This window comes from Python bivittatus, unplaced genomic scaffold (assembly GCF_059951505.1).
Source record: "Python bivittatus isolate LINGU-HERP-01145 unplaced genomic scaffold, Pbiv_v1 ctg000070_np1212, whole genome shotgun sequence".
Taxonomy (NCBI): domain Eukaryota; kingdom Metazoa; phylum Chordata; class Lepidosauria; order Squamata; family Pythonidae; genus Python; species Python bivittatus.
The window spans coordinates 32,960,492-32,986,892 of NW_028277034.1; the positions used below are offsets into that span (position 1 = coordinate 32,960,492).

The 26,401-nt window shown below is 35.6% G+C and overlaps 1 protein-coding gene across 4 annotated transcripts in view; it reads left to right on the plus strand.

The window, feature by feature from the left end:
- The window catches only part of PDE5A (phosphodiesterase 5A), a 102,488-nt gene that overhangs the window by 49,958 nt on the left and 26,129 nt on the right, over positions 1–26,401 (plus strand). For all 4 annotated transcript variants that reach the window (XM_025166525.2, XM_007428009.4, XM_007428007.4 and 1 more), the window contains exons 4-9: positions 7,795–7,866; positions 9,942–10,031; positions 17,799–17,936; positions 18,870–18,937; positions 21,035–21,143; positions 25,241–25,325. In XM_025166525.2, the coding sequence (XP_025022293.1) occupies positions 7,795–7,866; positions 9,942–10,031; positions 17,799–17,936; positions 18,870–18,937; positions 21,035–21,143; positions 25,241–25,325 (562 nt within the window). The remainder of the gene's footprint in view (positions 1–7,794; positions 7,867–9,941; positions 10,032–17,798; positions 17,937–18,869; positions 18,938–21,034; positions 21,144–25,240; positions 25,326–26,401) is intronic.

The following is a 26,401-nucleotide window of genomic DNA, read 5'->3' on the forward strand; positions in this document are numbered from 1 at the left end:
TGGATTAAATATATAACAAATAAATAGTCACTAAAAAGGTACTAACAGTTCTGGTCAATATGATATGATGGTAACAGGCACCTTGAGCAATTTTGATCGTGCAGTAGACTCTGTGGTTGCAATTTGGCTGCCATAGCTATGGCAATCCTCCACACTATCCTGTTTGCTCCATTAAAGTCCTGCTTCTTTTCTGTAAGTGTTTTTCCTCTACCCTTTTTTGTAACTTATGTGTCAGTATCACTAGGTAGACCAGATCAGGAAATCAATAGGAAGGCTAAAACTACTTTTATTGAGATTGGCTATTATAACAGAATCTTGCAAGTCTGATTATACTGTATCCCCTCCTCCTTCTTATACTCCAGTGAATCAGGGTGGCCTCTGCTTGAGTCACTTCAGAATGTTATCATTGCTCTGAACTTAAAAAACATCTCAGCCCCTTTTTGCCTAGGTAATGGTTTTTGCATATTTCCATCAAAATCGTCTTCCTTACTCTCTAAGTTATGTGCCTTTTAGACAGGGTTGTTGATCCACTAAGAGATCATGATAACTCCACTCAATCGAAAGTTCCTTTGGCTGGAAATTTAGAAGGCAACATATTTCAGTCCTCCTCAGTTTTCTGTCAGTTGGAGGCATCAAGTATGGCAGTGAATGTTCTTCTCCAAATGTCTAGTTTTCTCTTTTTGCACTTGAAGACCAAGCTGTGTTCTCATTGCATGGGATTCACATTTGAGTTGCCTCTAAGCCCTTCTTTTCTTGCCACACTGAATTCCTGGATGGATTGCGTAAAGGAACTCAAATGCGGTAAACATGGCATGTCACCATGTGCAATTTTGAAGGAGACGAGACAGGTCTAGTTGCCTAGACTTACTCTAGAATTGAGGTGGCATACAAGTTGATCAGTTAATCACTCAGTGAATCAAGGTTATCATTAACTGGCTGCCATTTTCTGTACAGTGGTGTTGGTCAAAAAAGGAGCTAGTGCTGTTTAGCCATCAAATCCCTGAATGTAAATATGCCCTAACCTCATAAAATCCTGATTTTCTGAAAAAATCCAAAATAATCAAACTAATGTGAAATGAGCATTATACTGGAATCTGAAGGGAATCTGCAAGCCTTTTTAGAGTAACACTAACAATATTTAAAGTTTGCCATGAATTTGGACACTTTGATTATATCTTGACAAATAACATGGGTTATTTTCCCAACAGTGTAACTCAGCCCATCGAGAAATCCTTTAAGCTAGAATAATGCCAAGAACAATCATGCAAGAGAGTTCTCAAGGTCACCTTCATTTTGTCACAATCCATCCTATAACAGATCCAAGTGTCTGCACTTGAACCCAAACAATAAATGAACCTGCATAGTAATCCTCCTCCTCTTCCTCCAGCTGAATGGACGTTTTAGGTTGTGTTAACATACCACCACCACCACCACCCTTTTTTTTTACTGTTTCCTCACAGCTCTTTAATAACCGCAAGTTTCCCTTTCATGGTAGGAAACTGTTTACACAGAGTGAGAGTGTTCTCCTTTTGGATTCTTTAGAGTGCCTGTGATACCATTGAAAGGCTTCAGTTTTCTGTGGTTCAGAGCTAATAAGAATTAAAAGTACAGTGTTGTGAGCCAACATCTGCATGTCAGCTGAGCTCTGGTGGACTGCTATTGAACACACTGGGGAAGTTAGAAAATTGCTTCAGTTGTAGTTACCTGTATTGTTCAACTCAATTGAATCTCTAGTCTTAACTCTTAGTTTTTCTAATTCCTGGCAAGGCAATCTGCTGGGGATGGGGAAGCAATGAAACATACATTGTGATGCTACAGTGCAAGCCTGTAAACCTATCTACTTGTGCCTGATGTTAGGATGCGAATCCAAAAAGACAGGGTTGACGCTGTGACATCACATTGCACATTGCACGTTTCATCATTTCCATGTCATTGCAGTTTCTACTGACAGGTACACATTCAAGATATTCTCGGTGAAGTTGCTGAAACAGCCAACTCCTTATACATTGCACTTAACAAGAACTGGTTTCTGTTTCTGGAGTAATCTTTGCTATATGTAAACTGCCCAGGTATCACCTCGTCATGTGAAAAAAACTGAATGTATGAATATATTTGGAAAATTCGTTGAGCTGTCTAAAAGCTAGCCTATTTATAACAGCTGTGGTTGCAGCATATGCAAGAGCTGAAGATTTGCTCGCTTGGGATATTGATTTGCTTTGGAGAAAATGGAAGAAATTGCAGCATGTGAGGCATTTAGCAGGGTGTAAATGTATAATAACAGGAGTTTGATGGAAGGCTAAGGAGTGGTTTCTTTTGTGAAATGCAGGGCTATCTGTTCTATGTGGTGCCTGTTTTGTGGAGATAAAAAGTATATGACACATAGTGATCTGAACTGTATGTTCTTTGAGTTATGATATAACATAAAGAAACTTTGTTTCTATTAAAATGCTTTAGGCAAATCCTGTTTAGGGAGTTAAGGAGCAACTCTGCAATGTGCAAGGTTGTGATGGTAGATATATGTGTGTGTGTGTGGGTATTAGCAGAATCATTGCCCAGTTGTTGGTTGTGTTTGGTTTGAATACATTCTTCAAACAGCATGACTTTTTTGAAGCCCAGAGGAGTTTACCATTAACCTGGAAAGACTAGAGCTGGGCTTTATGCAATAGATATGAGAATAAAAGTTTTATTTAAAATGCTTCCAATACTAACTCCACAGAACAATGAACACATTTGTGCTGCCAGTACCTTGGAAGGCTGGTGTGAGCTATAAATCATCATTTAACCACTGAGATATTGAAAATGTTTTTCCACTTTTACAACTTGGCTATTGGAACTTTGGTGCTTAATGGGTGAGCGCACTTTTCCATATGTGTGCCTAGCAAAAGATCTTCTATTGAGATCTACATTAATAGTAGAAGGTCTCGTTTCCTGTTTCATATCCCTTCCAAACTTTAGTGGTCACAAATAATTCTATTTTAGGTGAATTTTGGGCAAGAACTTGCTGCTAATGTGCTAAAGTCACTAGACTGAATTACAGCCTTATTTATTGTATATATTTTTGTGGCTTCCTAAGAGTGCAAAGCTCATGAGCAACAATAAACAAACAAACTTTTCCCCCCTCCTACCAGATTGTGGTTAGACAACTTTGGTATTGGGACTGGGGTTCCAGCCATTAAGACTCTATATGAGGAACATGGAAAGTTGCTCATATCTTCAAATTTCTATATATGTATTTTTAAAATTACATTTTTAAATTGTATCCTCAGCAGCCAACAAAGGATACACACACACACACACACACCAAAAATATAAATTAAAATTTATCATAAAAGCAAGGTAGTCAGAAGGAAAACAAAAAACTTATCAATAAAATTTGGCAACAGCTTTAAAAGTAGATGGAAACAAAATATCATATCATTGGATTTAAAATCCAATAGTAAAAAATAGTCTTAATAGCAAGGTAGGAATCAGTTTGCTTCCATTGGGAGGGATTTGCAGGTATGTGCAAGGGGGGGGGCAAGGAAGTGCAAGTGACAAAATGTACATTGTGATGCAAACTATCCATTTCATATCTACATATATGACATCATGATATACAGTTCATCATTGGGCATCATCATAATCAGGAACAAATGCTTATGCTTCTTAGAAGTGTGCTATTACAGAAAAAGTGTTGTTGCAAATATCTGTTGATCTAACTTCTCTAGATTACCATCTAGTTGACAATCTTTTAAAAAACCTAGTACATCACAATCACGGTTTGCAACTTTTTTTGCAATGGTCATTAAGTGAACCATGTGGTCGTTAAGCAAATCATGTGGTCATTAAGCGAATTCTGGCAAAAAAATCCATTGGGGAAGCTGGATTTGCTTAATGACCACATGATTTGCTTAACAACTGCAGTGATTCGTTTAACGGCTGCCATAAAAATGGTCATAAAATCAAGTCCAGTTATGTGTGGTGATTGTTTAATGACTGCCCTGCTTAGCAACCAATTTTCCGGTCCCTGTTGTGGCTGTTAAGCGAGGACTACCTGTAGTAATATGGAATTTTGCTATAAAATGACCAGTTCACATATATATATTTATTCCTCCATTTTTAAATGCAAAAGTGACATGTTTAATTGAATCTCAGTTTCAAATATTGGTTTAATTAAAGTATAATAAAGACCCACTTTATACACTGATCCTATACTTCCTGATTCTGTCAACTTTTGGTTTGCCATATCTTTTAGTCTTCTACTTACATGGTGATGGTATTTTCTTGACAGTTTTTTACTGAGCTGGACTCTACTGTATATCTGCAGCTGAGAAGTAATTTGCCCGCTTTTTGTCAAAACACTCCTAGATATCACTTCAAGCAGATCAGTATTTGGTCCCATGGCAAGTACTGCAAGAATGATAAATTTATTATTTTGCCCTCCAGTTAAGTTAGAATTCAAAAGTTTCAGTTTTCCATGCCTGCTGTGAATTATGGGAATTAAATCTCAAAACGCATCTAGGAGGTACCTGCTTGGGGAAGGCTGCACTGTCAAGAGTCACACATTGCTGCACATTGTAGAAGAAATTCTCTCTAGATACTGTCTGCCTGCTTTGGTTTATCAGAAGAGAGGACAGATGTGCCAGGGTTTGGGAGAGAAGATAATGATGGAGCATTACAGCTGAAGCATATGCTTGTTTTGGATCTATAAATCTCTTTGGGAAAACCTAGAATGTTAGAAGCATCACATGTGAGTAATCACATTTCTCCCCCTTGAATCAACCGGTTAAGGTGCTTACTTGTTGGCAAATTTGCTTTCAAAGAAAGCTTCCAAGCTTTCAATACTGTATAGGCTTTGTATTATTCTTGGGAGTAGTTCTCTGTAGGTAAGGGCTACAGAAAATGTAATGGCAGTTCTTTGTCCTGGAAGGTCGGTTAAAAGAGCATTACAATGGCAAATAAATGTGAACAGAAGAAAGGCTGGATTATGTTGCAATAACTGCTCATCTTCGGTGACTTTATGACTGAATGAAAAATGTGCCTCTCCTTCCCCCCTTGATCTTCTTTGAAAGGTGGTTTCTTTTTCTGCAAAGGAAAGAGGGAGGCTGGGAATAAATGGGGCTGGGCTGATGACAGGTACAGACCTATTTCCGTTGGGAAAACTCATTTGGCCCAATAGTAGCAACAATATAGGAAATACTTGTATAAATGTATTGTAAGACTTCCAATTTATGCTCACAAGATAGGTAATTTTATTTTAATAAACTTAAAACCTGGCAGAGTTGTTATATGTACCCAAAAATATAGCTAAACATTCCAAATAATTTGAAATTATACAGTTGCCTAGAAACATTTTTTTTTAAAAAAAGGCAAGCATACATCTCCCAAGGAAATCAGAGAATTTTGAGCATAATTTCCTTTTTAATAAGTAAACCAGGGAGATATCATGAATATCACTGGCAGGTTGCAGAAAAAGGCTTTTTAAAAATTCGCTATGTATGTATTATATCGTTCATGCAAGCAGATAAAGGCCATTCTTTAAGTAACATGATCCCCACTTGTTCAAAAGTTGGAACCATCCTTTAAATTAAGTTTGGAAGAACACTAGCAAGGAGGACAGTTGATATAATACAGATGTAACATGAAGTGATTGCCTAATTCCAACAACTGTTGGGCAGATTATATGATGAGAGTAATATTTTTATTGCATAATATTCTGTGTGTTTTCTGAGTATTTTTTTTTGAATGATGGAATATACTTAACAAATCATACTAATAATTATACTGAAAGATGTCCAGGTAACACAACTGACTGCTAGCCACAATCTGGGTAATGCGTGCTGTGGGAAATAAAGATGGCTATGTGTCAGACAGGTGTGTGTGCAGTAGGTGATTAATTATTGCTTACTTTGTTGTTTGCAAAGTAAGGTAATTTTGTCAACATAGTACAGCTTCAGAAAAGTAACTCTCAACTCTTCAACAAGTTTTTTCTTCACTTCATGAGAGTATTAATAGAGTTATTTTTTGAGCACTGTTGTACAGTCATATAAAGCTTTGTGGTACAATGAGAACATTTAGAAACTTTTTTCTTATTTATACAGATGGCTTTTGTAACATCAAAAGCCATATTATGTCCCAAGAAGAAGAACTGACTAATGGCCTAGCCTGGCCTGGGGGAAGTAAATGAAGTTTTAGAATCTATCTGAAATAGCTTTTGTTGGGATCTGTCTTTGGGAACAATCACAGGAATAAATGAGATGTAATTTAATTAAACTCTACTTATGTGCACATTTTAAGCAGTGCAGATAGTAGTGGAAGAAGCAGGATAATTATTAGGCTTACAACAGGACAAAAAGAGTTGAATCATTTTCTGCTCTGATGACAAAAATCAGTCCTTCAACATGGACTTTCATCTAATACAAATACAATTTCTAAAATAAGATTTTTTTTATCAGGACCAGAGCAGGGAAAGAATGGTTAAACTTCCATTTCCTGCTCCCCTCCCCCATCCCCAAATAATTTCTATTTGCCTTTTTAAAAATGCACGTTAAATGCAAATATGCACATCATAACATTGTGTTTGTTTGGCTGATAGTTATAAACTCTGATGCCTTCCATATGTGTTTGATTTCCACAATGGTATATGAAGTCCAACCAATCTGGTGGGCACCAGTTTAGGAAAGACTTAGAAGATGTAGGACAGTTGTTGAAAACTACAAGCCTTGATTTCCTTTTCCTTTCTCAGCTACCCCCATGATGGGCCACATTGGCTGAAGTTGCTTAGAGTTATAATCTGGCAGTTCCTATAATCTGGTGTTGATTCTCCACATAAGATCTATGAGTGATGTAGGAATACAAAATCTGTGAAATAACATCAAGTTGATGCTGTTCTGTGAGAAGTAGTCAGAAGACAGAAGGGGAAGGTCAAATTTTATATATCTAAATAAAATGGGGAAATAAAATAAACAAAAACAAACAAACAAACAAACAAATAAATAAAAATGTAGTATTTCTTTCTTCAGTTTGTCAATTTAGGCTACTCTAAAGCATAATATTTCTAAAGTGAAGTACATTTACCTGAAGTTTGAGCAGTAGCAATTTGTCCATATTATGGCCACAAATTAAGCCCAACTTTCAATAAGGATTTATATTCACATTTTGAAGTATAGCTCTCACAGATTTATTATAATACTATCATGAACTCATCTCACTGCAAGAAAAATATTGCTTAGAATTCGATAGGGAAGTCTTAGGATCTAAAATTTGAAAAGCAATGAATTATGTGTGTTACTCTGAAGCCAAAGAAGATTGATCATAGGTCTATATTTTGAGTGGCTCATATTTCTCTAAGTGCCTCAACATTTGTATTAGTGTATATAAATACCCTTACTTCATTTAGGTTGTTTCATTTGGATCCAATCTATACAAACCACAGTAAGACAAAGTAAGTACCTGACCCAATGCTTTTTTTTACATGGAAGCAACTTTTAGCAAAATAAGACAATGAGAATTACCCTGAAGTAAGGCTAGATGGACCTCATAGATTCACAACACAGTACTTTGTGTCTTCTGAAATGTAAGCCATAGTGAGTTCAGTAATGCTTACTCTTAAATATATGTGCATAAGAGAGCAGCTATAAGTTTTAAAAATAAGGATACTGCTATTGCATTGTTTTTCACTTCATACTACTTCTCAAAAATAATAGTAAACTTTACAAGAAGTCATGGACATCTCAGGTGACTATTGATTTTCTTATGCCCTTCAGCTGAAGCCCTATTGAGTAAACTAATATTCCTATATTGACTTTTAATCAGGTGGTTGGTGTGGCACAAGCAATCAACAAAAAATCTGGTTGTGGAGGAACATTCACTGAGCAAGATGAGAAGGTATATTTTACAAGTTTATTTTTATTAACAAATGTTCCCATGCCATCTGAAGTGCAGGACATGGTCACAATGAAAGTGCATACTTTATCTTGGTAGCCTCATGCCCTTCTGTGCTCTACAGAAACATTTATCTGGTACCTACCTTAATATAATTTTAGAAAGAGAACAAGCTTTTGATGTTTTCCCCAGCTTTTAAAATTATCTTTGTATTGGTTTTTTGTGTGGCTTGGCATTTGTTTTTAATTCCATAGGCAGCTTTTATAATAATTTTTTACACTAGTGTTTTAAAGTCCTTCTTTTATGTATTTATGTATTTATTTATTTTGCTTTATTTATTTAATAGAAAAGAGATTTTAAAAAATAAGAGAAAACCTGTAAAAAATTAAAAAGAGAGAGAAAATGCAATTACAGCAAGACAAACGTATCTATAAGGGCATTTGTTTTATGTATTTATTTATTGTCTATTTGTTTAGTAATACCAAACACAAACCCATTGAAGTACCATTGAAGTCCCAAAATAAAAATCAAATCTATAATAGAGGAACAAGAGAATGTAAACTATTTAGATCTCAAATACTTTGCTAATGTTTGCAATGTGGAAATAGATTACTGTTGTATGTAAATATCTAAAACTTTAAAAAAAACATGCTCTATATTATCATTCCATATTCCTATATGATATGCAGAAATTTAAAATTTCACTAAAATGTAGCTACATAGAAGTTGTTAGTATAAGAAGTTAGTTTAATTTCTCTTTCGTTTATACTGATTTTATCCTGAATTGTTTAGTTTGCTTGAATATCACACTAGAACAACTGGGGCATCTAATGTAGCTGAATGATGTAGCTGGACAGAATGTAGGAAGTGTTGCTTTTCACAATGTGATTACTAACTTATCTTTAAGCAGAGTTTTAGACAAATTTGTGGAAAATAACCTTATTCATTCTAATAAAGTCACAAGGGTTCAAGACCAAAAATAACATGCTTTTGAATACCAATCATTAGGAGACATTAGTGAAATAGTATTATTGCCTTCATGTCTTGTAAACTTCTGTAGGAAAGCTATGGAAAACAGAAGTAACCAGCACAGAAGAAAAAACAAAAGAATAGGAAAAAAAATCTTAAGTTCTTCAGTCATTGCCAACACTCACCAGCACAAGTCTTATGGCTGACTACCTGTTCCTGCTAATTCTCTGCAACCGCCTGAACTTTTTCTCTTTTCTTACCACTTTCTTCAATAAACATTCCTTTAACTTCAGAAATTAAATTACCTTTATTTTTCAGCTTAATTATATTAAAATATACTTCTCAAGTAATTCTGAGAATGAGTACTTAGTATAGAAATCTAACACATCAAATCATTATTAAACTGTGTTTTGCTGTTGTAATTGCTGTTCAGCTCATAAGAGAAGAAATAAACTGGATAACTTGATAAAACCATATTTTGAAAGATATGGAATTAATTTAAAAGTGCTTAAGGCAGAGTGACCTGAATTTGTTATTTAGCCATTTTTAAGCTATGTTATTTTACAAGAAATATCTAGTTCACTAAATAGAGCTGAACCTGGAACAGAGTAGCTGACAATTCTGGCAGGGACAAAATAAGAATTCATTCATCCTTTCTAAATAGAATTTGTGATGAGCATCTATGGGACATCAGAATTAAAACATGAACAAAAACTGTTCATGCTCTGCTACCTCAACAAGATTCAGTTCTGGCTTTTAAAAATGTAAGCCTACACTTAATATTTCACACAAGACAGGCCATTGTCTGCATCTGTTTTTGTGTTTGCAAAATTCACCACAACTCTTTACCATTAGGAATCTAGTTACACGTAATACTGGATATTTTAAGACAGATATAAACAGCACTCTTTGCTAATAAAGTAAGGTGCTTAGGAATCGGAAATAACAAACTTCTAACTCCTCAAGCGTAATCAAATAATAGAGGTGCTATTAGTATCAGCAAAACACCTGATTATTTCAAGATACAAATCAAACTCTTAGAAGTTTGGGTCTCCTAATCTAAGGATCTCTAGTTATATAACTTTTAACTTTTAATGTCCAATTTATAGGATTTTGCTGCTTACCTGGCATTTTGTGGAATTGTTCTTCACAATGCTCAGCTCTATGAGACTTCCCTTCTTGAAAACAGACGCAATCAGGTGAGGTAAAGAAGTCATATCTATGGATGTGGTATGTATAATGGGTTTTAGTATGTGTGTCAGATACAGCCAGTGTGTACTGTGTGTTGTTTTGGGCTTACTTGGTGCCATAATTGGCAGCTGGGCTTAAAGGCGCAGGGGTATCTTGGCAGCCAGCCTCCTGCACTGAGATCTAACCTTGAAAAAGGACTGGAGATGAGGAAGAAGCGGTTGGCTATGTTAGAGAAGGAGGTGACAGAAACTACAGAAGCCTCATTAGCAACTAAGGGTAGGTAAGGATCCTAGAGCTCTACTGGGCTCTTTAAGCATTTCTATGAGATATTTACAAACAATACCTAAAATCCTAGGAGTTTCCAAGTATTGAGGATGAATTCTTTAGAATCTGATGTTAGCTCTGAGCAACTCACAATAGTGTTGCCCTCACCATCAGGAAGGAAGATGGTGTAATAGGCAAAAGTACATTTGAGATATGCTGTAGACTCTGACTAAACCTTTATATTATCAGCTGCCAAGGCTGAATTACAAACATCATTATTCCCAGAAGAAGATGACATGATTTCATCCCACTTTCTATCAAGGGATACATACATAAGCCTAATGATTCCTGGCAACAATATATGATGTCAGTGTATCAATAAAACTTGCAGTATGGCAGAGGATGGCATTGAGAAGGGAAGGTTAATTCTTCCCTTGTTGGTTGCAGTCCCCACCAGAATACCAACACAGACCACATTTAGGCTGGACCTCAATGGAAATATCTTTTTCCAAAATGTAGTTGCTGTGGTGAGGCAAAGAACCACTGACTGAAAAGAGATGTTCTGCTGCCTGCGTCTGGCTCATAGGCTGGGGCTTCTACACCATGTAGAACATGTATTTTTGTTCCATATAATTCAGTGTGCAAAACTAAAAGTGGGAAGAAATTTGGAATAAAGTGTATTGCTTCTAGTGTGTATTCTTCTGGGGATAGGTCAAATGCTTAAAGGGAAACAAAAAGGAAGATAGTCAGAACAACTCTTTCCCCATAGTCATATATTCTATATTCTGGAGTGATATAGAGATGGAATAAACCCAGTTCCTGCCTATTCTATAAATTTGTTCAGACTCTGAGGCTCCCCCAACATATATTAAGAGGGTGTTTTCTATAGTTGGTAGGTCAGAACAGGTCTTTCAGCATGCTTTGGAGGGTACCTATGCACTTTGTTAAAGCATGCTTTGGACATTTACCTATGCACTTTGTTAAAGCATTATTTATATTCTACCACTGTTTACAGAGGGAAATATCTTGGCTCACCCATACCAGTATGCAAAAACATTGGTAGGAATCAAATGGGTAGATAGGGCTCCCAGGCTTTCCAGTGGGACAGGATTTTGAAGTTGCTTGCAAAAGCTTTCAACATACCAGACTAAGATCACAACTAGATCCATAATTCTGTGTTACCCTATTTTCTCAACAGCATCTCCTGTTTCTCATTAACAAAGTGAGAATTTCCCTACAAAAATAGTTTCATCCACTCAAGCTACAGTTCAAGCATTATGGAATAAATTAAATGCACATTAACTTAAGGAGTCAAAAATCCTTAGATAGGATTTTTGACTCCTTAGTCCCCAGTAGGTTAAGAATATATTTGGTAAAGAATATCTTTGGTTAAAAAAAATCAAATATTCTGTTGCAGAAGATAGAAAAATGATGCTTTTTGATTGCCAGTATTTTGTACTTATGAATTTAAATGACTTTATGTTAAGCATTATATTTACCGGTGTGACAAAGAAAAAAGTGGTGGTGGTGGTGATGGTGGTGGTACACACTGAACAGGAGTGATTTCTCTCACGTCTTCTCCATTATATTCAGTCTTTCTATTAAGGCTTGAGTTGACCTTTCCATAGAAAATCATTGGTGGTCTACAGCAATATAATGATTATAAATAAGTACTGTAGCAACCTTCTCATAACAAATATAAATATCCATGAAATTATGCTTTATTATTTTTCTTACAGCATCAAAATCAGGATTCTCTGTAAGTTAGGATTATCACCATTAGGAAAAAAGTCCCTTGAAAAAAGCAGAATTTTAACTTCAAAAACAAAAAGATTTAAGTTGTTTTTATAGCAATAGAAATGATGACTTCCCATATTTTCTACTTAGTATAATTAGTAAAATTTATGCAAGGCATTTTTGCTGGATGTTCAGGGATTGCCTGGATAGTGAGAACATCCTAGTGGAACAGCAGATTGACTTTAGGGCAATTCAGTATACAATTGACCTGCTTGAGGTTTCATTGCACTGCTCAGGGGTATCTTACGTGCCCAATATTTTCAAGCAAAGGGATGAAGTAGGGCTATATATTAACCCTCTTTTTGTTTAACTTCTACATCAACTCATGGGTCAAAGATACTTCTGATCCTAGCATCTACCCACCATGAAAGCTAATAGACAGGTACCTGCCCTGCTGAGTCCAGTTGATGCACCATTCTTTCATTCTTTACTTCCTGTTGTCCTGAAGAAAGGACCAAACTTATGGGCTTCTCCAAGTGTTTAACAACATATGTCTGCAGATCAATGGACATAAAATAGAGCAAGCTAAATGTTTAGATACCTAGGTTTCTTCCAGGCTTTATGTTCCTGGAGGGCACAGATGATTCATGTTATGGAGTCCACTCAAAGGTGGTTCTCAGGTTTGTCTTCCAAATGGGATTTATTTATCCCCTTTGAAATTACGGTTTTAGGGGTAAGGCAGCTGCCACAATGTTATCTGGTGCACAGGCCTGCATCTGCAAGAGCTTTTCTGTTCTGGAGACAGTTCAGTCTATATTTTTGAAGCCTATCTGACTTCCAGGGAAGAAATGGCAGACGGTGGTTTGGTTCCAAAAAAACGTAGATGACCGTGGCAGAATGAAGAGCTGGCAAGTAGACTGGCTTTTTAAGTAATTCCTTGCTAGACATGGAGAGGACTTGAGATTGCCCACAAGTGCTCCAGGGAGTTGCTCCTTGCAAGGCAGCAGTGTCCGGCAAGTTTAGAGTTCTGGGAGATGAGGGAATAGCCATCTTGCTCAAACCCTGGTCGCCACCTTTGAAAGGATACTGGGTTCACATGCTTCCTTTTCTAATAATCACTTTCAGAAATTGCTTGTTAACTGCTTTTCAGCTGTTAACAACCTTTGGATCAACAAGTTTTACAGCACTGGGTGAGTTTCCTTCAATCCTTAATGAAAGAAGTTTTAAATACAAGTTTAAGGACTTAAAAATATTTTTTTAATAAACAGCAAAAAGGTGATTAAAACATTGATTTTAGAAGGTTACAAATGGACTAAGTGTCCAGATAAATTTGAAATATGATTTTTGAATCCTTCCCGTGGGAAAATGCTTTTGTTTTGAATTCTTAAAAAAAAAACATAATAAGATAAGACTTTAAAAATTGGACACTAGAGGGAATTAGAAGGAACTAAAGATTACAATGAAAGGAGAAGAACATTCAAACTCAACTTACAAATACAGAATGAAGCAAAAATATTTTAACATTAGACATATGGAAGGATATTTTTGAACAGTGGCCCCAGAAGTTAATTTTAAGAGTGTCTGCCTTTATAGATAGACTGCATTTAAAAGATATTATGGAAAAGGAACAATTTTTACCTGACAAGGTTGAGACTGATTTGAAAATGGATTTAAAAATGACAGGTTACAAGAATGACATGGAAAAAGATGTTATACTGGACATACAAAAGAAATTGCCTGATGTCTAAATAATTAAAAGGGATATACAAATAACAAACCAAGAGAGTGACCTGGATAAGATGTTATACTGGACATACAAAAGAAATTGCCTGATGTCTAAATAATTAAAAGGGATATACAAATAACAAACCAAGAGAGTGACCTGGATAATTTTCCTATATTGTATTTACAAAAGAGGCTTGTTAAAGCTTTGAAGAATTTTGTGAGGAGAGACAAAGAAAAACTAAAAAAATAATAATAATCAAGTTCTAGGGCATTATTTGAAAGGACTAAAGATCAAGATTGTTAGGAGTAAAAGGAAGGAATATAAAGTTGGTTTATTTGATCAAGGTTAAAATAGATAGGTTGTTTACTCTAGTAACCCTTAATGGACTTTTGTTGACATTAAGACTGAAATGACGAAGCTTTATGGATTTGTTTATAGATAAGAGGTGGGATATGGGAAGAAGAGATCATTTGCTGTATTTTAAGAGAAGGTGACAAGTTACTAAAATTGGTTATACTTGTGATGAAGAGGGCAGTCATTTCTTCTTTTTATTTATTATATTCTTATTTTTTATTTCTTTTCTATTTTTCTTTCTACTTTCTTTTTTCATTTCTGCACCTTCTATATTTTCTTTTTATTCTTTTTTATTTTGTATTACTTTTTATTGTTATAATTGTAATTTTTAATAAAATTACTATAAAAATATTCTTGAAGGCTATTTTTGGAATCTCTCAGTGTCCCTTTGGTTGGAGGGACACTGTTATTTATATAGTTCCAGAGAAGAATTATTTTGGTTAAGAAAGATCATCTACTGACTTAAAATTTTCCATGAGGGTTTAGTCCCACTGACATTTTTAGACTGTGTTTACTCAAGTTGGAAGCAGAACTTGGAGGTGAAATTACAAAATATTGCCCTACCTATAACAGGCTTGCATTCTTTGGTTTTTACCAAAGCTAAAGAAATGGTCAAACAGCAAATAATATATATTGATTTGTAGAGATATAATTCTGGGATTTTCCCTTAAGGGGAGTTTAAGTAAACCTTTTGAGGCAAATAAATATCTATATTATCCTGCTACTATAAAATATCATAGAACCTTTACCAGAGCATGCTGTAATACACTGCCTTCAGCTTTACTGGAATGAAGATCACAATTTATTCTCCTTGCAGAGAGGCTTTGTCCCTGTTAAAACTGTGGGTCATGGGTTGTTATGCTGCTGATTTTATTGTGAAATTCACCATCTGTATTTAACTCATTTCAAATAAGTTCCCTGGAAGATGAGACAAATTCTGTATTTCATTTCTTCTCAGTTGCTTTGAATTGCCAAATTCTGTTTCAGAGATTGCATCATGGGAACAAATAATGAAACAAAACAATTACTTTTCACCGTGACTAGAAATAAAGAAAGTATTTGGTAATTATTATGGGGAATTATTATCTAAAACTTTGTCACTTTATATTACTCTATTTTATAACTGTGTTTTTCTTTTTATACCTTTGCATATATCTGATAATGTAGCAATTAGTTATAAGTATTTAATCTTGTAGCCCTTTACAATTGGTCTTTTATTGCTACATTATATTTTTATGTTTCTTCCTATGTTAATTAAAATTTTTAATAAATTTCCATTTGAGCTCTGTAAATTCTGTTGTATAACGAAGACATTCTGTTCTATTTGACATTATGAACTGAGCGCTATTTTTCTTTGGTAGAAAGTCAGAATATAAATCTAATGTCAACCTAATGTCATCAGTTTCTTCCTCCTCCTCCTCCTCCTCCTCCTCCTCCTCCTCATATCTGGTAAATATTTCTAGTTATACAGAATCTTAAAAATAAAAGTATGAATTCATAAAAATGTTTAAATGTCTCTTTACAAACTGTTCCTGAAGTGTAGAAACGTTATATTTATAGTGTAAAGATTACAGATGAGGTTCTCCCCAAACCCAAACTGACTGGTATTGTTTTCTCAACTGTAAGCAAGGATGCGGCATGTAGCTTATTACCAAGGCTGATCACTTAGTCTACATCTTCTATATCTATCTTTTCTCTCTTACTAAAAAGCATGAACTGAAAGCATTGACTGACCAAAGCTGTGGCCACATCTGACGATGACCATGGCATATGAAAATTGCAACTTGGAATGTAAATGAATTAATTAATGAAATGAAAAACAGAGAGTTAGTTGAACTATAAAAAGGGGGAAGATATAATAAACCTGAACAAAAGTGGCCTGATATGCAGTGGAGCTAGTGAATACTAACAGGGAAGTGATGCTTTAGATTTATTAATGAATGAAAAGGTTAAAGCATATCTTAGAAACCATGAATTCATGTCATCTAGGTTGCTGTGGTGCATTAAAAAAAAACAAAAACATGAATCTGTAGTTGCTGATAGTAGCATGTTTCCATGAATGGTGATATTAGAAGAACCAGGAATGAGTTTGGGGGAAACAGCACAACATTATGAACTAATAATGTCCAGTGGAAAAAAAAAAAGTTAGGTGACATGAATATGTGGGCAGGAGCAACATGAGAATATATAAAAAATGAAACAAGATAATTATTATGCAACAATTATATTAGATTACACTCAGGGACTATCCTAAGACTGTTTAAATGAAAAACTTTAAACCACCAGAGTAGAAACTACCATATAATCTAACTTTGGTCTTTACAATCTCAGTCCACACATACCATTTTGGAATCTAATGACTGTTATGACTTTAACATCAATTCCCATTTTTCCCTGTTCCTTTTTCTGTCTGCTATAATGCCTTACCTAACACAGAGATCTCAAAACTTCATATGTTTGCTAGGTATGATAGCAAGCTTAACAATGTTTGTCATCTATTGTAAATATCTAGATATGTTTATAATATCCTTCATGATCCACATAAAAGGGTATTTACATTAGCATGAATCAAAGCCTTGCCCTGAATGGTGAAAAAGGGAATTTACAGTTACATTCCTTAACAAGACCACCAATGCATTTGTTCAGATATTGAAGCTGAATTCATGATCCATACTATTAAATTATCCTGTATCTTACACCTAAAATTAGGCTAACATTTTGAGACTAATCCAAACCAAAAATTATTGCTGGATTATTTGGTTGAGACCAATTTCAAGCAAAAATTATATTGCAGGATTGATTTATTGAAATTCCTAGGAAGGTTGTGAAATTTCTAGTTATTGCTCTTACTGTTAGAAGCCATTGAGCACATCCTATAGCTAATTATGGCCAGATTCCATTTTGTACTTTTGAAGCTTGCTTGTTTTGTCTCACTTTTTCTATCAAACTCTTTAATTTGTTGTACAGTATTATGGTGTACCTCACTAGAAGGTGTAAGGTTCAGTATATGTATAGTCATGTTTGTTTCTTTGTTATATATGTAATAAAATAATAATTTTGAAAATTTAAAAAGAAGAGTATATAGAAAAAGGGATTGTGGTATTTGGAAATCAAGGTATGAATAAAAATAATAAGCATAGTGTACATCAGCATAGAAAAAGATCTGTTTCTTTTGATTACATGATTTAAGTATAAGTCTATTCATATGTACACCTGGAGAAACAATTAATAAAAAAGTATGACTGATTCATTGTTTATGGTGAAAAAGGATATGGATTGTAAAATTAATGTATAAATCACCAAGGCAGTTGTGTTGAATAGGAACGATGGAGTAAAAAATTGCAAGTTATGCATAAGTACATAAATGGTGAAAAAACTAAAGGAGTAGATGAATTTGTGTACCTTGATAGAATATTTACTAAACATTTAGTAAATTTATTTATTTATTTATTTAATTTGTCCCCGCCCATCTCCCCACAATAGGGGACTCTGGGCGGCTTACAACATACGAAAAAACATGAATACAGTTAAAAGTTATAAAACCAAACATTAAAAAATAAAAATAAAAAAGCCTTAATGCAATCATATGGCTTTCTTTAAAAAGCCCTGGAGCTATTGGAAAAAAACCTGCCTTCAAGATGATTAAAATGTGATGAACTTGACTTATATTAATTTCTTTTTTCTTCTGTTGCAGGTGCTTCTTGATCTCGCCAGTTTAATATTTGAGGAACAGCAATCCTTAGAAGTCATTCTGAAGAAGATAGCGGCCACCATAATTTCCTTCATGCAGGTGCAGAAGTGCACTATTTTCATAGTGGATGAAGACTGTTCAGTAAGTATGGACTCTCACTTTATTCCAACTGGCAAATTGCCAGTTGTGCCAATGGCAAAGTGTGTATGTGCACAATTACAGATAGTGCCTCAGCCAATTGGATTGGCCAACAGTTATTTACGCCTTAGTTGCATCCTGATTTGACTACTACATGGTGACTACCCTTGGATAGTATTCGGAAGCCTGATAAGTAATTAGGTTGCCAATCACAATATAATATTAGAAGCATATGATGCCATGTTGAAAGGTCTGCACTAATTGTGGATTGCTTATGGGCACAATTTAAGGTGTTGTACTGACCTTTCACACAATAACAGACTTGGGCTTGGCTATTAGAGACTGCTAATGTTAATATGAACCTACTCAGCCAAGGTCAATCAGAGAGGCCCTCTTGAAGATGCTGTTGTTTCCCAAGGTCTGTTGGTCTGATTAATGGGAGAGGACCTTCTCTTGTGTTGCTCCCAAGCTATGGAAAGCACACTTTTTGGAATTGCACACAGTCCCCTGGCTTATTTTTTTAGGAAAAAAGAAGTTAAAACTTTTCAGTTTGAATTAATTAATGGTGATTTTTACTATTTTTTATCAGATTTTAAAGAACTTTTTAAATTATTAGTAATATTAAATACCCTATCTGAAGAAAGATAGTACTTGAATCATCATCATCTTCAACATATAGGTTGAAGCTCATTATGAAGTAGGGGGATTAAATGGAGCCTAATATACTGTATAAATTAGAAAATATTGTATAAACATTGTACTATATTAGTTTTGTTTATCCTGGGTCTTAAAATACTTTATGAAATACAGTAAACAATTGATAGTTTCTTGAAGTCATTTTTCACTGGGCAGGAAATAAATGAATTATGTGCTTTTGAAATACAATCAATTTTACTATACATTTTAACTAAGCCCAAACTCTGTTCTCATTTTTAGGATTCATTTTCCAGTGTCTTTCACATGGGATATGAGGAAATAGAAGATTCCAGTGAGACTCACAAAAGGTAAAACGACTAGATCTGAGAGATTTTCATTGCTTCACAAAAATAATGCTTTTTCTTACAGTTCAGCCATCAGAGTTCAGCACTCAGTAACATGACCGGCATAACCCCATTTAAAAGGATATGAAGATGCAGCAAAATAGCTATCTTGCATTAGTTTGAGTGAGGCTTGCAAAGGAAACATTCCCAGGAGGCTGTGTTCATTTTGGTCTGGAATTCAGCATTAACAGATGGGAGAGTTGGAGATGTGGCATATACATCTTTTGCTTCCTTTTTGGAACAATGTGTCACTTTACACCAAGAATTTGTGGGTGGCCCCAACCTATAGCTAGTTCTTATGTGTGCTAATTAAGTCCTCCAGGATAAAATTCACACTTAGAAATGTGGGAAAGGAATGCGGGAGATACAGAGAAACTTGCCATTGGTCCTGCAGAGGACATTCTTTTGCCAGTGAATCTTCTTCTGTTATTGGAATGCTCTGATAGATCCTGAATCTAATGAGGCTGGGCTTAGAGGGAACTTCTCAATTTTGTTTTTGTTTTCTTTTTTCCTTAAAGCTGGAGTTCAGTGGCTGCCATCTAGTGGCATTAGAGGTACCCTGGCATCTATGGGTGCTATGTTGCTGACCCCCTTGCTAGGGCTGCTGGTATCTGATCTGTGGTTATTCATGTTTTTATTAGGTTCATATTTTCTGTGAGTGTTTCTAAAAGTATAATAAAGGGATAAACTGCAGAGACTGAGTCTTAAGAAAAAAGTCATTTATAACAATGGAGGGAAGAAAACATATGACCATATTTAGCATAATATATAATATCCTAATGAGGACAGATTTATTTTAAATTTTGATTTGCAGAAGCATATATATATATATATATATATATATATATATATATATATATAGCCATCTTAGCACAATAAATATGCATTGAGATATGAAAGCATAAAGTGTTGGGAACATTTACAAGGACTCCATCTGTTCTCTGTTGTTCACAAAGCAAATCTATTATAGCTTTACAAACATGTCAGAATTCGAAATGCATATCATTAATTCTGATTTTAAAAATACCTGTCCTACACTTTTTTTGCATGCCTGTCATTCCAGTAGACTACATTCCTTGTTTGCATTTAATGTTTTTAACTCAGCTGTACCTCAAGCTAAGTTTCTTTCATTTATTTGAGAATTTATATCTTGCTAACTAGTGTGAAAACACTATGAAGTGCAGTTAAAACAGTTATAATCAATAAATACAATAACAAAAAAAATAGTAAAACGTAATAAAAGAAAAATAAATGTAATAACAAAACAGTATATGAAAAGGCTAAAATGTGAGGTTAAAAATGAATTTGATATTTTCTATGGAGCAAATGTCTTTTTTGAATAAAATATTTTTATCAATCAACAAGGCTATTAAAAAGAATACCAAGATAGTTATTCGGAAATCACGTTTTATATTTTTGGTGGGGGCACTGCAAAACCCTTTATTTCATTCCCAAAATATTGGAGAAGACATAGTTGAGGAATTAGATATCTAAGCTCTGTATTCACCCTCAGCCAGCCCAATAATGCCTCGAAACACTGATGCAGAATATTAATAACTTTTCCTAATATGTAATACATTTCTGGGCTGACCTTTTTAAAATGTTAAATGATGTCATTTTTAATGTTGTTATGGCTAGGGACCTCAAACGTTAGAAATAGCACAAGTCTTCCTGAATCTCTGAGAGGGCTTGGCAATAGGCCAAAGATTGATTAGGAAGGGAGGTGTATATACATCCCCATAGGATGCAGAGGCATTTCTTGAAAACAAAGATTATGTTGAAAGTTATCATGGCTGCTTCCCAAAGACATGTTCCTTAAGCTACTGAATGGAGAGTTTCTGGATCAAGCATCATAGCCACTAAAATCCCTGATTTCAAGCACAGTAACTGTATCCAGAGCTTTCATAAGACCTATCTAGCACATGTTTGGAACATCAACCATTAATACAATGTGTTTTTCATTTGCTTAGCTGACCATTAACATTTGCTTCCAATAGTCGCTAATAATAGTAGGTAATAAAGGCAGTGAACTGAATCCATTTCTTTTTTAAATCTCAACAGAGACAATGATACAAACCAAATTAATTATATGTATGCCCAGTATGTCAAGAATACTATGGAGCCTCTTAATATTCCACATGTGCACCAAGACAAAAGATTTCCTTGGACAGTAAGTAACATGAGCCTATGTACAGAAATTGGCTAGGTGTATGGTATATCATTTATGTAACAGCCTTTTCCAGGAATTTTTGCCATTAAAGAGCTTAGAAAATGTAAACAGATGTACTCATGCTGTGCTGTAGCATCTGCTTCGATCCCCATTTAGTTTCATGGAACTGCACTGCCTACCTGGGCCTGCTTTTCCATCTGTCATTGTATCAGTGGAGGGCCTTGCTATTTCCTCTTTCCCTACTTCTTAACAAGGATCCTGCTCTTTCTTTGAACTATTTCCACCCTAGCTGAAGAGGGATGAGCTGGTTGACTTTACTAACAAAGCTGATACTGACTAGTGAGCTTAGAACAAGCTGGCACGCAAGAATAGAGCTATAATTGAATGAACTGTTTCCAATCTTAGTATCATTCAGCAGCAATGTCTTATTACATCTTATATGTTGTGCGGGTTAATTGGTTTTGCTCGTTATTGCTTTTGTTGTTGCAAGTGCATTTTGACATAAACTGTATGGAGTATATTTTATGGATATAACAGTATGTAACATGGACATCTAGTGCCTAGCTGTGGCTGCTTTCTTGGAAGCCTTCCTTTCACCCTGCTTGGATCATGACTTCTTAGCATTATTCCCACCATTTGTTAGTCAGTCACCCAATAAGGAAAGAGATTATGGCTGAGTGTGTTTCCCATTTAATAAGGTTCAGCTGGGGCTGTAAACTGTTTCAAAAATCTGTATGTGCATTTATTTTTATGTATTATTATTACAAATATATTTATTATTATAAGTGCTAGAAAATACATATCTAGATCATTTGTGTGTTTGCGTGAGAGAGAGGGAGAGATACAGAGACTATCAAGATTGTTTGAAGGACAGCTACAGTATTACATCTTGCACAGTTGTATCCAATTATTTTCCATATTGCACTTTTGATAAGCAATGCAGCATGGAAAATTATGTAACTTTATGGACATAGAAATGTTTATTAATCAACTGTCATGAGCTTGTTGGAAGAATAACAAATTGTAAAGAGAATCCTAGAAAAAATTACAAGTGAATATTCAGTTGAAATATTGGTTGCATCCAGACTTACTCATTTCTGAGCAAGACCATTGAAATTTGTGTGATTTCCATTGATCCGTATTCTATATATGATCAAATCTGTATCCAATCTGTTAGGATTATTTTATACAAATGATATGTGGTAACTTAGAAGTACAACTTATAATTCAGAGTGTTAAAACCCTAAAAGATCAAAAACATTTCAAAATTTGTAGTATTTTATATATATTTATATTTGAGAGCCAGTTTTGTATAGGGTCTAAAGGCACCAGGCTAGAAACTGGGAAACTCCAAGTTCTAGTCCTGCTTTAAGCACAAAGCCAGCTGGGTGACTTTGGGTCAGTAACTTTCTCTCAGCCCTAGGAAGGAGGCCATGGCAAACCACTTCTGAAAATGTTGCCAAGAAAACTCCATAGGTTTGTCCAGACAAGTGACATAAGTCAAGAGTCACTTGAAGGCGCACAAATACACTTAGGTTTAGTTAGTATTATTATTGGTCACACAGTCAGCCCGATGTTTAGACTGGATTTGGCATTTTTATCTACCTATCAAGTCCTTCCCAAGGACCTGGGATAGGTAGATGTTTGATGGGGTTACAAGTATCACTGCAGGATATAAGCTGTTCCAAGTAAAGCTGCCTTTTGCAATTGACTGATGGTGATTTTGTCAATGCCAGTGGTGTTCAGGTGGTGCTCCAGATGTTTTGGGATTGTACAAGGCACCTATAACTATTGGTACTATCTTTCCTTTCTTTTGCCACAGTCATTCTACTTCTATTTGCAGATCTTTATATTTTGTGATTTTCTCCAGTTCTTTCTCTTGTATTCTGCTGTCTCCAGGTATTGCATTGTCCCCTATCCAGACTTTTTTGTCTTTCTTATCAACAATTGTTAAGTCTGGGGTGTTGTGTGGCAGGTGTTTGCCTGTTTGAATTCTAAAGTCCCAGAGCACTTCAGCTCCTTCATTCAGCACTTTTACTTTGCCTGTTTTGTGGTCCCACTGGTTCTTGCTTGCAGGCAAATGGTATTTCTTGCAGATATTCCAATGCACCATTGTTGCTACTTTGTCATGTCATTGTCTGTAGTCAGTCTGTGCAATCTTCTTGCATCGCTGACTAGGAGGTCCAGTGTTTTTTCAGCTTCTTTGCAGACATGCCATTGCTGTCTGTTTCTGTCTTCTCAGTTCTGGCTTTGTATGCATTTGTTCTTAAGCCTTGGCCTTGTGCAGACAGAATTAGCCTCTCTTGGCAATGAGTGGGTGCAGACAAGTCAGAAGTTTCAACCAAAAACCATGCAGTTCATCTTTATCTGGTGCTGACAAATTCTTGATCTTCCTTGCCCTTTTCTCCACCATTTCTGCTCTTGTTATGATTTCTTTCATTTCAGCTTCTTTTTTATTCTTACCCACCTCCTTTATCCAAGCTGTATTCTCATTGTATTTCTTTGGGTTGTCCCATAGCTGCCCCCAGTACTGCACTGTTTCTTCTTTGTCAGGGGTTGACTGGCTCATTGCAGTCTCTCCATTGATGGATTGGTAGAAAAGTTTCTGATTCGACTGAAATTGTAGATTCTGCCTATATTGTGCAATTCAAGCTTCTTATCTGCTGATCTTCTTGGCTATGGCTGTTATTTGCTGCTTTATTATTTCCAGTGCTTCTTTGATCTTCCTTGTTTTTAAATGATATTTCTTGATCAGATATTCTTTGGTCTTCTTGTTCTTCAGCTTCTTTTCTTTCATCTGTTCTAACTTGCTTGCATCTGATTTTAGCATGCTGATCTTATTTTCATTTTGGTGGTACATTGTTTGGCTTTTTTTCTTGTTTGCTGAATTTGCATCCAAAGTATTCAGTTATGACTGCAGCCATGCTGTAAATTAGTTGGTTTGTTTCTTGCAGTGAGCTGGTGCTTATATTTGATGTTACAGTATTGGCATCTTTTAATACTTGTGCTAGCTCTTTCTTTGTAACAAGCTCCAATGCAGGCAACCTTATTCTGTCCTTTTTCTGCTGTTCTTGATGCTCAGTTATTGTTTCAGTTCCTCTTGTTTTTTAGTTAGAGGACTTTGTTCTTTCTGAGGAAAAGGCAGAGGAGAGGGTGCCTGGTTTGGGAATGAAAACGGTTCAATAGTTATGCTGGCTTCCTCTACTGCCGATTCCCCCTGGTTTGCCTCTACAGTCTGAGCTACTTCTGGCAAGGCTTCGGTTTCTTTGCCCTGGGGAAACCTTTGTAGTTCTTCCAATTCTACTTCTGTGAATACTTTATTTCGTATTATAAATTGACGTTGATCTTCTAGCCTCTGTTCTGTTATTTCTGATTCTGGATGTTGTTCTTTCCAGAAGTGGTGCATTCTTTTCAGATATCCTCTTCTCGATGGTCATGATTTGTAATAGTAGATCATTATTTCTTTGTTTTCTGTCTTCGTATATTTGCGACGGGTAGACAACTTTTCTTTCAGTAATTCTGCAGTTGCTGGCTCTGGTTGCTCAGCCAACAGTCCTGAGTCCTGTAGCCCACTTGTCACCAGACGTCCAGGAACTAGAATACTTAGCACGGTCCTTGTTGACCTGGGCAATGACCGATCCAGCATAGGTTTCTGTAAATTTCGTCTCACCATATTGTTTATGGGAGAGACACTCTTTGTCTGGCTCCTCTGATGAGACCTGTTCAGTATGATTGAACCTCTGGCATAGCTCTCATCCTGCTTGGAGCTCTCAAGCCCCACAACCACATCAGGGTAGTACCTCTCTGGGGGTTGTTGTTGTTGTTATTATTATTATTTTACCCCACATTTTTATATATAAGTCAAGGTGGAGAACATACCTAATACTCCTGCCTCCTATTTTCCCCACAAGCACCCTGTGAGGTGGGTTGGGCTGAGAGAGAGTGACTGGCCCAAAGTCACCCAGCTGGCTTTCATACCTAAGGCAGGCCTAGAACTCACAGTCCCCAGGTTTCAAGGCCAGCACTTTAACCGCTACACCAAATTGGCTCTCTTATATAGGTTAATAAAATAATATGTTTTGTTTTTTCCCTAACAGAATGAACATTCAGACTGTACAAACCAGCACATTGAAAGCTTGCTCTGCACACCTATAAAAAATGGAAAGAAGAATAAAGTGATAGGTATAACATTTTGAAATTTTCAATTATGCTTCAGTTTATGCATTGCAGGTGATGTTTTATTTCCATTGGAAATTTTTTAAAAAATGTAATGTATGAAGTTCCTAAGATTATTCTTCACTAACAACTCATCTGTATAGACAGCCATATGTCATAAAAACAAATGAATACAACATTAAGGTATAATGAGAGCATATTTTGTACACTGACCTAAAATAAATATTTTTGGAAAAAAGTGGATAAATATAAATGCACCCTTCCCAATAAGATCCTTTGGGTCAGAGAATTTGTGGCTACAGAAGAATTTCCTTGGTTTATGTAAAATTATGAAACAAACCAACAAAAGTGGTTTTACCATACAAAAACACTTCAGTTTCTGCAAAGTGGAGCATCTAATGTTAGTTGATGATCTTGACCCAGTACTACCTGAGGAGTGGTTTCTAGAATTTAGCATTGTGTGGGCTGTGGCATGGAGCACTTCCCTCCAAGCCAACAATAAGGTTGGGTTCACAGAATCCTCAGCAGAGGGAAAATAGTCACTAATGCTATTCTAGAACTCCTTAAGAGTTCATGGAGTACTATTATAGATACAGTCTATCATTAGCAAGTTTTATTCTTTGGCAAGGAAACAACATCTTTGAACTTTTTTTTTTATTTGTCCCACATTATGTGCTGGCATAAAATGCCAAACAGCTCTTGTTTAAGAAGTCTTCTTATGAAAATGAAAGGCATCTTTGGATCAAATCTGTATCTTTTACCTTTGTCACAAGGCACAACTTAATCAGTGTTGTTTTAGTGAAGTATTGCCCTTTTTTAAGCAAAATTTGCACCGTTCTCATTTACCCTCTGCTGCCTTACTCCTATTAAACTACAGACTTATACCAGCAAGCTCTACCCAGCTGCTCCTGAGAAGCACTCAAATAGTACTAGATAAATGTCCTTTACTGCCTGTCTGTCAGGTTCAGCCCAAAGAACTCCAAGAGACAATGCAAATACAGTTCTGTTGCGTTTATTAGCTTCCACCTCAAGACAGAATCTCACCAGACTGAACCCAAGTTCCCAAGCCAGCCAGCCACAAA